This window comes from Brachyistius frenatus, unplaced genomic scaffold (assembly GCF_029030835.1).
Source record: "Brachyistius frenatus isolate BFR_SWC_R1_liver_20210118 unplaced genomic scaffold, ASM2903083v1 Contig_4, whole genome shotgun sequence".
NCBI lineage: Eukaryota > Metazoa > Chordata > Actinopteri > Embiotocidae > Brachyistius > Brachyistius frenatus.
Window position 1 is genome coordinate 1992336 of NW_027210603.1, and position 12308 is coordinate 2004643.

The following is a 12308-nucleotide window of genomic DNA, read 5'->3' on the forward strand; positions in this document are numbered from 1 at the left end:
GTCCATTTGTCTCTTTCTTAAGTTACCTCAGTTTTTCTGTTGTCCATTAGGTGTTTGTTACCTTCGCAGAGGAGGTTTTAGATGTAGTTTGTTTGTTTGTTTGTTTGTTTGTCAGCAGTATTACAACAAAAATACTGGTCCAAAATTCATGAAAGATGGTGAAGCAGGGTTCAAGGAAAAACCCATTAAATGTTGGAGTGGATCCGAAATGCGGGGTGAATCCAGGAAAACATCTAAGGCCTACTAAATGACATACATCTTTAAATCCAGTAGGTGGCAGTACAGTTCAACGGGGACAAAACAGAGGCCATTCAGAAACCCTTCAGACAGGAGATTTATTTGTTTCTGTCATATGAATGCCAACCACAACGAAACCACAAAGAGTATTCAAGTTATTACACCCTGAAATGTCAGTACGATGTATGAAAGTCACACAGCTTGTTCACATGAAACACTGCAACAGTTATTCCTGAAAACATTTGACTGCAACATGTGCAAAAAAAAAAAAATGTCAAACCAATTTTTCCCCTATTCATTTCAAGTGTGAAAGAAAATCTGCATAATAAGGACACCCTACTGTAAAATGTAAACTTTCATGTCAGAGTGCAAACAGTTTAAAGCCACTTTAAGATAACACAGTGGGTATTAGTCATGAAAACAGGGAAGTCAATTAGGAAAAGGGCAAAAGCTTTCAAATGTGTTGCTTTCAAATTATAAAAAGGGTAAACGCTTAATGCACAACACCATTTACAAAATGTTGATCTCTAAAAAGAGGCAGTGACATTTTTGTAGCCGTACAGGTACATTGTGCTAATTCATTTAACTAGTTAAAAACAATTATCAAAAATAAAAAAAATTGTGAGCGCAGCCATTTTTCTTTATTTCAGTCATAAAATATCTAAAATATTTAAGAGGAACAGATTTCTTGAATGTCAATAACAGCTTTGGGATTTTTTTCACTGAACCACTAAAAAGACAGAATCATAAAAAAAATTGATTTATAAATTTAAAAAAAAATTGTTGTTAGTGTTTCATAGAGCTTATAATTGCATCTGATTTTTTAATTTCACTTCTTTGTAGAGAAAACAAATGTAGTGATGAAATAACTGATAGATTTATGCAACATTTTATGAGTCATTAAGCAAAACTGCCAAATAGCTCAGAGTTGCTGCTTTTTTTTGGTTTAAGAAGTTTTGATCAGAAAAAAAATAAACTACTGAAAGATGTCGTGGGCCCTTAAAAATAATCCACCGATCAATAATAAAGCTAGTTAATGTTATGCTGCAAAAAAATGAAATGTCACTATTACTAGAAACGCAGGACTTTCGTGCTCAAAGCCTGAATGATTTTTTTTTTTTTAAACCGTTCGTTCAAGCATGATTTTTATTTCTTTGACCTTTTTCACTGAAATCGGATGCGTCTTTCGTACTTTGCATTTGTAGCATCCGGCTCCAGATGTGCTTGTTATTGCACCTCCACTACAGTACACCCTGACCTGAGGTTACGTCTCCATATTCTTCAAAATAATACAAGTAAAAGGTTAACTTCATTTGAACAACTATACATATACACTAGACTCAATAGACTATATCATTAAAACTATAGACATGCTTGTGACTTATATTTACTGAACTGAAATGTAACTCATGATAATATTAGAATAATGAGGTTATTCATGGCAGGATAAGAAAATAGAGTCTTATTAAATTGCATAAAAGGTTTACAGCACCTGTTAGATATTTTAAAAGAAGAATATTAAATGTCTAATATGAAAAATAGCGCTTGCACACACACATTTAAATCAAACACGCGCAACAAACACCCGCACATTCAGCTGAGGACGAACATGCATGCTTCAGGTTTTGGTGGCTCAAAAATAAAAATAAAATACTGAGAGTGGACGGGTGTAATTCAAGAGGAGAGGCTTGTGTCGTATGCTCGCGTTAATCCTTCCATTCATTTCTAAAGGTTAGTACTTCATTAAAAAAAAAACTCGTAACCGAGAGGATCATCTAGAAGGTGAGCTAATATTAGTAATGTGTAAGACTAGATTTTAGAGAAGCTACTGGTGCCCGAGTGTGGGCTGTATGAGCAGCTACATGACACATGTTTAAATGTCAGGACACGAGAGAGAGCGAGAAGGAGCTTTGCATGATCAAACTTGTTGGTGGAGACTTTGGGCTACGCTGGGGTGACATTTCACTCCCCAGTAGTGTGTGTGTGTGTGTGTGTGTGTGTGTGTGTGTGTGTCTGTGTGTGTGTGTGTCTGTGTCTGTGTGTGTGTGTGTCTGTGTGTGTGTGTGTGTGTGTGTGTGTGTGTGTGTGTGTGTGTGTGTGTGTCTGTGTGTGTGTGTGTGTGTGTGTGTGTGTGTGTGTGTGTGTGTGTGTGTGTGTGTGTGTGTCTGTGTGTGTGTGTGTGTGTGTGTGTGTGTGTGTGTGTGTGTGTGTGTGTGTCTGTCTGTGTGTGTGGGTGTCTGTCTGTGTGTGTCTGTCTGTGTGTGTGTGTGTGTGTGTGTGTGTCTGTCTGTGTGTGTGTCTGTGTGTGTGTGTGTGTGTGTGTGTGTGTGTGTGTGTGTGTGTGCTGCTTAAATCAGGCTTGACACAGGTTCCCACCGGACCCGCAGGTGGCTGCAATGACACAGTTCTTCAGGATGGGGCTGAAGTGGGAGGCGGTGCCGTTAGCAGCCTCTCGGGGAGGGAAAGGCTTCATGGTGGAGAGGATCAGGGCCAGGCAGTCTGCTACGTTTTTGTTGGGGGCACAGGCCAGAGCGGGGGTGTGGCCTGCCGGGGATCAACGGGGAAAGAGGTTAACCCAGCGTGTCCCTCGGGGGAAGGGGGGAGGGGGAGGTTACTGAAAAGGTTACTCACCTTCTTCATCTACAGCCATGACTGCTGCTCCTCTGCTCAGTAACACCTGCACTACAGTCGCAAGGCCTTTCCTCGCTGCTATGTGGAGCGGCCTGTGTGAGATACAGAGACAGATCTGACTACATACTGAGAACCAACGACACCACAATCAAGAGTTTACATGTGCACAGTCGTAAGCTAATTATTTCCATCATTTCATAGTTTAATACTGTACTCACATTTGGAGAGCGCTGTTTCTTGCATTTATGAGGGAGGAGTCGGTGACCTCTCCCAGGATCAACAGGGCACACATCTCATGACCCTGCAGAGTAAAACACGTTGTACTAAGAGTTAATGTGTGAAAGCAATATTGTACAAACTCCTTAAAAATATAGAAGATGTCCAAATGTAAACTTTCTGATTGAAAATGTAAACAAATCTTTCTTTTTTTCTTTAATCTTGAATTAATTTAGTGAGTTTCACACGGTGCAACGTTACAGCACGTTGTTACATTCATATTGTTAGAAGCCATTTCAGGGTTCGATTAGGTCAAATGATATTAAAAGTATTCTATATTTCCGAACAGTGTGAATAACATTATTGTAAAGTTTGATTCGATTTTAAAACTGATTTTCAACAGGAGCCTCATTATATTTTTGCCAAATGATCTTTTACTAATTTCATGCAAAATGTAAATGTGCCACTGCATGCATACGATACATCCATATGTGTGTGCATGTGACCTTGCTGCAGGCTCGGTGCAGGGCTGTGTTATTATTGACATCCACCAGGGTCAGGTCTGGCTTCGCCTTGTGCAGCAAGAACTCTGAAACGCAGAAAAAAAAGCAACGACAAACACAGAGTATTACATTTTAATGTGGAGTGACACTCTATCAGTGGTACAGGGGAATGAAAGGAAACCATTGGTGAGGACCGTGAGGCCCAAAACCCCAGTACACACATGCTCAGAGAAGCTTCTGGAGTTGAAGTCGGTCTTAATTTGTTTTCAGGTGCAATAACATTTTTAAAAACTGACCACAGAAAAGTCAGTCACATACCGACAGCCATGGTCTGTCCACAGTCAGCAGCAAACATCAGAGCGGAGCCCCCACTGTGGTCCACAGCGTTGACCTCTGCTCCCTGGGCCAGAACCAGCTGGAGCCCAGCAACGCTTCCTGAATAAGCAGCTGCATGCAGTGGGGTCCTGCAGTCAAGCAGAAATACATATAAAAATAATACGGGAGGTCAAAATAAGAACAGGAGGTCAAAATAATAGGAGGTGACGGATGCACGGCTTCAGAACAACAAACTACTGTTCAGTTTGTATCTTTACATCAAGGAAGGTGATGCAAAATAAAAAAAAGAATGTATGGCTGAATTTAAAAATCCTACAAAGGAATTAAAATCTATATAACACAACAGAACTTAAAGATGTTTACCATTTAAGTATTAGCAGATATGTTTAATGACCTAAACATACTCTACATGTCATAGTGCCTAAAGAAAATTAAAAAAAAAAAAATGCTTTTATGGGATGCTAAGTTAGTTGTAGTTATTTAACTGATGTATTCTCACTGTTTGGAAAAGTACGTTTACATCTGCAGTCCATTGTTGTGTGACGGTTCGTTCTGAATATCAGACCCACCTTCCTTTGGTATCACTAATGTTGACAGTTTGAGGGCCGACAGTCTTCACGAAAAGTCCAGCAGCAGCATCATGTCCATTAACTCTGTGTGGGAAGAACAGAAGTGTTAAAAGAACCACAATATATTTTCCATCTAATACCCAGATGTACATCTATAGTTATGTTACTCACAGAGCACAATGCAATGGGGTGAAAAAATTTCCATCCTGGTTGCTAAAACGTTTGTTTTCAAGTAAAATGTGTAAACATCCTTCATGCCCTGAAGAAGATAGAAAAGACGAGGACAAATTATCATTCAAATCTTTGTCAAACGATGTAAAACAGTATGAATATTTATACATATTATTGTATCTCTTTATGTCCATAGTTGCTCGGTGACTGTCTCACCGTGGTAGGCGGCCCAGTGGGTGGGCGTGTAGCCAACGTAGTCCAACATGGAGTCCAGAGGGTCGGCTTTCTTGGCAGCTTTTAGCAAACTGTGGAGCAGCTCGGTGTGACCGCGGGACGCTGCGAGGTGTAGCGGAGTCCTTCCCCGAGAGTCTCGACACAGAGCAGAGGCTCCGTGTTCCAGCAGAGCACAAACGCATTCCTCGCTGCCCAACATGGCCTGCAGGACACCGGATCAGAGGTGAGAATAAAAAATAAAATAAAAAAAAAAACAGTAACGGGGAAAGCTGTGAAGATCTGAATCTCTTATTTTAGAGACGTTCACACACTCACAGCTCGGTGCAACGCAGTGAAGCCTCGTTTGTCTGCAGCATCAGCCGTCGCTCTCTTCTCCAACAGGATGTGGACGCAGTCGGTGTGATGTCCCAGCGCTGCCAGCATGAGAGCCGTCCTGAACAACAAGAAACACTATTTAATGCTGTAAGTGTGAGCAGGTAAATAATTCTCTCATTATGTCAGAATTGTCTTCTCTGGGTAGCTCAGCCTTTAACAAATACATGGTTTTGATACCTGAACGAAGACAATCTACTGTAAATAATAATTTTACTACTGCTTACAATCAGTACAGAAAAACAGTTTTTAACTGAAACACTTAGCTTTCTCACTCACGGTTACAAAAAGACTGGAAAAATATTTAACTTTTCTGTAATCTAATGTAGACAAAACACTGAAAATTAAAACTAGGTGGCTCATAAACAGTCACTGCTGGAAAACTATAAAGGTATTTTAAATTCTGTCATTTCAAAATGTAATTATTAATTGATAAATGTAAAAAAAAATAGAGTCACTCACTGTCCCTGTGTGTCCTGACTGTCGATGATGTCGGCACTTTGTTCCCGGTTGACCAATAAAAGCAGACAGTCCACTTGACCCTCAGCCGCTGCATTCGGGGAAAGGAGAGTCAGATTTAGGAGTCGGGGCCACAAAGGTTTGTGACTTGGAAATAAACATCTTAACCACAAAGTCATATGTTTTATTCTCACACATACACACATACACACACACACACACACACACACACACACACACACACACACACACACACACACACACACACACACACACACACACACACACACACACACACACACCTGCAGCGTGGAGAGCCGTCCTCTTGCGCTGGTGCTCCTTCAGCGTGTACGAGGCCTGATGCTTCAGCAGAACCTCCACACACGGAGAAAAGCCTCTGTGAGCAGCCAGGTGAAGAGCAGTTTGGCCTTCAATGTCTCGAACATCCAGACTCACTAACGTCTCACACAGCAGACGCAGCGCAGTGCAGTGACCATAGTATGCCTGTAATTGCACAACAACAGTGGCGTTAAAAGCCTGTGAACCAGAGGGGCTTCATTTAAAAGGCACATCTCTTATTTGGTGTCGTACTCACAGCTAAGTGCAAAGGACTGACTGGAATATTACTTTCAACCTCCTCGAGACAGTTGAAAGAAATCTCCAAAAGCTGCAGGAGGAGCAGAGTTTCAGTTCAGTCTAGCCTGAAGTCATTTTTATCAGACAATAATATAAAGAAAAGCATCAAAATCAAAAAGTGCTTCTGACCAGTTCCAGATGCTGTTTGTTCCCGTAAGCTGCTGCGTAGTGGACGGCGCTGTAGCCCTTACTGTTCTTCAGAGTCGGGTTCGCCCCGTTGTCAAGCAGGTAGTCCAGACACCTGAACGCAAAGAGTTAAAGGAACGTCGGGAATCCTGTGTGATGAGGTTTTATTCATTTCTCAGCAACACACACTACTTTGTGCGTGTCACGGGAACATGTGACTTACAGAGAGGCTTCATGTTCCTTCTCCACACGGTCTGGCTGTGAGTTTGCGTCCCCGCTGTGGAAACAAAGAAATCAAAATCAGGACCAGTAATGAAGAATTGCCCACTGTGTGCTCTGTCCCGGTTACCTCCTGAGTAAAACCATGTAAAGTCTCTCACCCACAGAAGGTGTGTGAAGCAGCGGCGTAGTGCAGCGGGCTGCAGCCCGTCAGATCCGGCTCGTTGACCTCGGCGCCGGCTCTCACCAGCGACACCGTGCACTGGCTGTTCCCGTTCGCTGCAGCGTAGTGCAGAGGAGATCTGGGAGGTAAGAAACGGAGGACAGCTGTGATATCAGGTAACAGAGTTCAGCTCCAACATCCAGATTTTCAGCACTGCTCACCTTCCCAGGTTGTCCTTTATGTCCAGCTCAGCAGTGCTGCTTAACAGCAAATTCAGACACTCAACATTTCTGCAAAACAAAGAATAAACGCAGTTGGAGTCTCGTCTGAGCAGCTCAGCCCAGAAAACACATTTAAAGTGGACGTGTATGATTTAGGAAAAGTTTTTTTGAATTATACTTTATAAAAATATCTGTTGCATTTGAGTGACGGACACCAAACAGTTGGTTTTTTTCATGAATATACTGACAGTGATGGCTGGTGGTCATGTTACATTTAATCTGTGGTCCAGGGATTTATTGCTCATTTCACAGAGTAAAAATAGTCCGAGCGTTGATATGCGTGTTCACCACTCACCCTCCGGAGGCAGCTGCATGCAGGCAGGTCCTCCCGTGGTCGTCTAAGAGGTTTACATCGAACCCTCTTGCTGACATCTGACCGCCCGTCAGAGGAGGCATGACGTTGTAGAACTGGCCTGAGAGAAACACAAACGGCACAAACACTTCAGTAAGTGATTCAAATCTAACGAGGAGGAGGTTCGATGAGGAAACGGGGCTGAACACATTCTCACCGTTAGACAGTAACTTGCGACAACAGTCTGGGAAACCGTAGAGCGCCGCCAGATGTAGAGGAAGCATCCCATAAATGCCCTGTCTGTCGAGATCAGAACATCGTTTAATTTGAGTTGGGGAATAAAATTCTCTCTGAAATTGTACAATCGTTGTTGGATCAGAGGTTTAAATGTTGTTGGAAAGACTCTGATGTTTCAGGTTTCCAGGTTCTTCCATATTATCAGATTCATTCACACTTTTAGAAAAGTCTCAGTCATAACTACAACTTTGTGTTGATGCGAAGGGACATTTCAAGTCAGAAGCTTGTCGTTACGATGCCTTCGATGTCACATGAACACGAGATAAATGTTAACAGTCAGGTGTGAATTTTATTTTCTGTCCTCAGTTCGCTTCTCCGCAGAGTTTAATCGCGTCATTTGAAATAACTGAATCTGTATGTGTGGGCCTATTTACTACATCATTAACTAAAGTCTAAGACAATTAGTTATGAGGTTTATAAAGTACTGTGATGGGTGCAGACGTTGAAATCTCCTACATTTTCTCCCTTCGGCCGATATTTATCAGCAAGCTTTTGGACAAAATCAAATAGTTTCTGAAGGTGTTTGATTGTTACTGTGAACCTGCTGACTTCCTTTACCTGCCATAATTAAACATCCTTTAGGTTTGGACCGACTTACCTGCCTTTGTCAGCACCGTTTGTCAGCAGAGTACTGATCAGTAACTCCTGACCATATCTGGCAGCAACATGAAGAGGAGTGCTTCCATTTACGTCGATGCAATCTACCTCTCCACCTGTGCACCGGTGGAAAATTGAGCAGTTATTTATACCTCAAGTATCCTTAATCAGTCACATGTCACAACAGGCTGTTGTAAATATATTTGGCTGTTACCATTTTGGATCAGAATCTGGGAGCCTGTGAAGCGCCCGTGCATCGCAGCCACATGCAAAGGGCTCTTCCCTTCTTTATTCTGTTAGAGGGAGGTAAAGAAAATCGTACGTTTATTCGATCCTCCTGTACGACTGCAGTTCAGAATCTTTTTTTTTTTGTAATTTCTCGTCTGTTGTCTCGTCTTTTTACCTGCAGGTTGACGTCGGCGCCGTTGTTGACTAGCAGCTCGAGACACAGCACGCCGCTGGAGGAGGTGGCGGCCAGATGCAGCGGCGTGTTGCCGTGGCGATTGGGCTGGTTGATGTTGGCGCCGCAGTTCACCAGTTCAGTGGCGACGGTGTCCTGCCCCATGTGACAGGCCATGTGGAGCGCCGTGTTCCCGAAGGAGTTGGGTTCATCGGCCTGAGGCGAACGCAGAAGAAAGAAGAAAAACGGAGCGGTTTAACGTGAAAACTTAATTTAAAGCACTTAAAACTGTCGTCTGGTACAGAACGTACAAAACATAAAATAAATGGCAGCTACCGTGGAAAGTTATTTTCTAATAGTGACGTGACCGGACCACTTTACCTCCACTCCCAGCTTCAGGAGGTACTTGACCACGTCCAGCTGTCCGCTGACGGCTGCAGCGTGCAGCGGAGTGTAACCACGCTTGTCCTTGCAGGTCACATCTGCACTGTGAGACACGAGCAGCTTCACAACCTCCGAATGTCCTGTAGGAAGAATTCAATGTTCACTTCAAGTCAGAATGAGTTCATGTTGATGAGACAAACAAATCCTACATGGTTAGTATGAATGCAAAAATATTATATTATAACCTTTAAGCATATTAAACATTAGAACACTTTAAACAATCAATCGTGCGTTGACGAAGACGGAAACTAGACTTCAAGGCAGAAACAGAAAATCAGCTTTTAATTCTCTGTAAGCTTTGATCGACATTTAACTCTTTTACACACGAAAACTTTGGACTCGTTGAACAGCAAGAATCTTTTCTGCAAAATAAACATCTCTTCACAGGATGAGATCCTTCAGTCCACAAAGAAATATAAACGGACAGACACAGAATCACAACACAGAGTACATATACATGTATACGTATTTTTTACTATCTCAGAAACTCTGCAACAGGTGTGTCCGGTACTGACGTACATCTTTTCTTCTTTATACTCCCTAGAGACAGTTTAAGTGTGTCTGTTAGGAGGGAGACGCCACTCACCGAGGTACGCAGCCCAGTGGATCGGCTGCCTCTCCTTCTTATCTTTGGCAATCACGTTGGCACCTTTACACAGGAACAAGTTCACCATCTGCACAAACACGAGAAGTGGATAAAGCAGTGTGTCTATGCGACTATCGCGGTCCAGTGGACAGCGTTGTGTTTGTCCTGGGAGCAGTTTAACATCCTGGCACATTTATCCGAACATTATCATATCACAGCTACTCAAAGGAGCAAATATTGTGTGCAGCTAGATTAATACAGAAAATCCCAAAGGAAATAAATCCACTCTGAAGCTTTGCATTGAAATGCTAAACAAAGGTTTAGGAAGAAGACGATCCACGTCCCGGTTTTACCTCTCCGTGTCCGTTGTGCGCTGCGTGATGCAGCGGCGTCCTTCCTGACCTGTCGGTTATGTCCAGGCTGCAGAAGTGCGGGATCAGAACTCCGGCGCAGCCCGTGGCCCAGTTCGCAGCGGCCATGTGCAGCGGTGTGTGCCAGAATTTGTCCCGTGTGTTGACCTCCGCTTTGTGCTTCAGCAGCAGATCCACAGCCCTCTTGAGAGAAAAGAACAAAGAGTCAAACGTGAAGATCTGCTCGTCAGTGGCTCTGCTTTATAGATATATTTCTGGAGTTGTGACGATAAGAGCGTACTTCATTTCGTGAGGCGGCCGCTCGGTGTAAAGGAGTCAGCGACCCCTGGTCCTTAGCGTTGACGTTTGCACCTGTAACAACGGTTTGGTTTTTTATTTTGTATGTGATTGACTCACTGGATTAATTACTGGGACATATTTCACAGTAAGATTTGTGTTTTTTACCTGAACTAATAAGTAGGTCCATAACATGGACATTGCCCATATAAGCAGCAGCATGAAGTGGTGTGCTTTGTTCTTGGTCCTGAGACGGAAGAAAAAACAAATAAAACAATGTCGTTGCAGGAAAAAAAATTATTTTCCATTTTATCTGATTATCCAGAATTATATAAAATGTATAGTCTGACAATGTGTTTGCACAATTAAATCTTGTTTAATTCCTGCGCTACGTGTTTTAAACTTTTTATCTGACATAAATCGTGAAAAACGTCCGTAACCTAAAATATACACAATGCTTTGCAGGAAATTAGTTTACGATATAACTTTCACACACGAGTACAGCAGAACTCGATATACATTATTGAACCCAAAATATACTTCACGCTCGTCTGTTTGACATCGAAACTTGTAAAAACATCAGGACTGCTGCGTGAATGTGGGATAATATTACCAGTGAATTGACATCTTCTTCATGGTTCAACAAAAACGTCACATCTTCTGTGTTTCGGCTGAATATGGCCTGGACCAACGGAGACTGAAAGAGACATGTAGAAGAACATAGAAAAACAAAATGCATATTAAAAGGACAATAAAATCCGTTTATTATTGATTTTCTCGGAAAATAGTTTTGCAGAAGGCGAAGGACCGAAGCTGTGATCAGCTTTCACAAGTGTGTTGTAACCTAGTAAATGATTTTTATGATGCCAATGACTCTGTTATCGCTCTGAGTGACATTTCCAGGGATGACGTCAATGATTATATCGACTGAGAAATATTTTCATGGAAATGATGCAGTCTGCAGCTGGCATCTATTTCACCACAGATAAAGAAAACTTCCGTTTCAGGCACGCAGCACTCGTTGCATTTAAATTCCTGCAACGCCTCATCAAACCTCAGCAGGACACGATGGAGACGTTTATCTGAAAATGATGTTTACAATGTTTTTTGTCCGTTTTTTTTTTTTTTTTTTTTTAACTTTTATCTACCACTGAGCACAAATGTTATTGTGTTGGTTGCATTGCAAAATCCAGACTTCAAAACGCTGTGCAGGAAATGATCGTGCAAAGCTCTCCCTGAAACCGAAACTGAATCTCCGCGTGCATGAAGTGGATTCGGGATGTTGAGGAGCGTTTCACAAAACTTTCCTCGTCATCTCGCTAACATGGCTAGCCAGCTGTTAGCAGCAGTGAGAAGTAGGGCAGGAGATAAAACGTGAAGTTAAGCAGCAGAGAAAAGGCGTCATTAACTACCTGGTCCTTGATGTTTCTTAACTCCATGTCCCGATCACTCGGAAAGATCCTTCATTGAGACTTTGGTGTAAACTTGACTACATGTCACTTTGGAGCAGCTAGTTAGCCTATCTATAGCTTAGTTAGCAACTGGGGTCCGAGATGTGGGCGCTTCAGTTGCCAAAACATCGCGAGATCAGTTTCAGAAACGTGATTTCGAGAGGCTTTGATGTTCTTTTTATTTTGCTGTCGTGTTCGTAATTAACCAGATATTGTGCTCGCATTACTGATCATTATTAATACTATCATGTTAGGTTAGTATTTAATACAGTAAAACTTCTAAATCATGAATCTGAACCCCAAAAAAATCACATCTACACAAATGTAAATTAAAAAAAAATACAGCTCAATTAATTGCAGTGGAAATGTTATGGTAATAATAGATACATGAATAAATAAACTGGTTAGAGTCAATGCTGGGGTGTTCAAATTATATTGTGG

The 12308-nt window shown here is 42.1% G+C and overlaps 1 protein-coding gene and 1 long non-coding RNA gene across 2 annotated transcripts; one reads left to right on the forward strand and one right to left on the reverse strand.

The window, feature by feature from the left end:
• Positions 1–316: 316 nt before the first annotated feature.
• Positions 317–11959, reverse strand: ankrd52b (ankyrin repeat domain 52b). Its single transcript, XM_069709646.1, has 28 exons — positions 11829–11959; positions 11030–11113; positions 10585–10663; positions 10421–10491; positions 10123–10323; positions 9770–9857; positions 9121–9263; positions 8743–8955; positions 8554–8632; positions 8341–8455; positions 7663–7745; positions 7449–7566; positions 7094–7162; positions 6871–7011; positions 6714–6767; positions 6494–6605; positions 6324–6395; positions 6031–6232; positions 5732–5819; positions 5213–5330; positions 4880–5099; positions 4664–4751; positions 4493–4576; positions 3906–4051; positions 3591–3673; positions 3087–3169; positions 2869–2960; positions 317–2781 (listed from the first exon to the last, which is right to left on the reverse strand). The coding sequence occupies exons 1-28, from the start codon at positions 11853–11855 to the stop codon at positions 2591–2593; spliced, it is 3144 nt and encodes a 1047-aa protein (XP_069565747.1). The 5' UTR covers positions 11856–11959; the 3' UTR covers positions 317–2590.
• Positions 6721–9783, forward strand: LOC138627377 (uncharacterized). The gene is made up of 3 exons (XR_011311379.1): positions 6721–7018; positions 8749–9335; positions 9728–9783. It is a non-coding gene; the product is annotated as an uncharacterized lncRNA (long non-coding RNA).
• Positions 11960–12308: the final 349 nt, after the last annotated feature.

Excerpts from the sequence above, each read along its gene's own strand:
- ankrd52b (XM_069709646.1), bottom strand. The coding sequence starts at position 11,855 with ATGGAGTTAAGAAACATCAAGGACCAG. Across the intron at positions 10,324-10,420 it reads CGGCCGCCTCACGAAATGAA|AGGGCTGTGGATCTGCTGCT; the intron begins GTACGCTCTTAT and ends TTTTCTCTCAAG. Across the intron at positions 2,961-3,086 it reads AGAAACAGCGCTCTCCAAAT|GCCGCTCCACATAGCAGCGA; the intron begins GTGAGTACAGTA and ends TATCTCACACAG.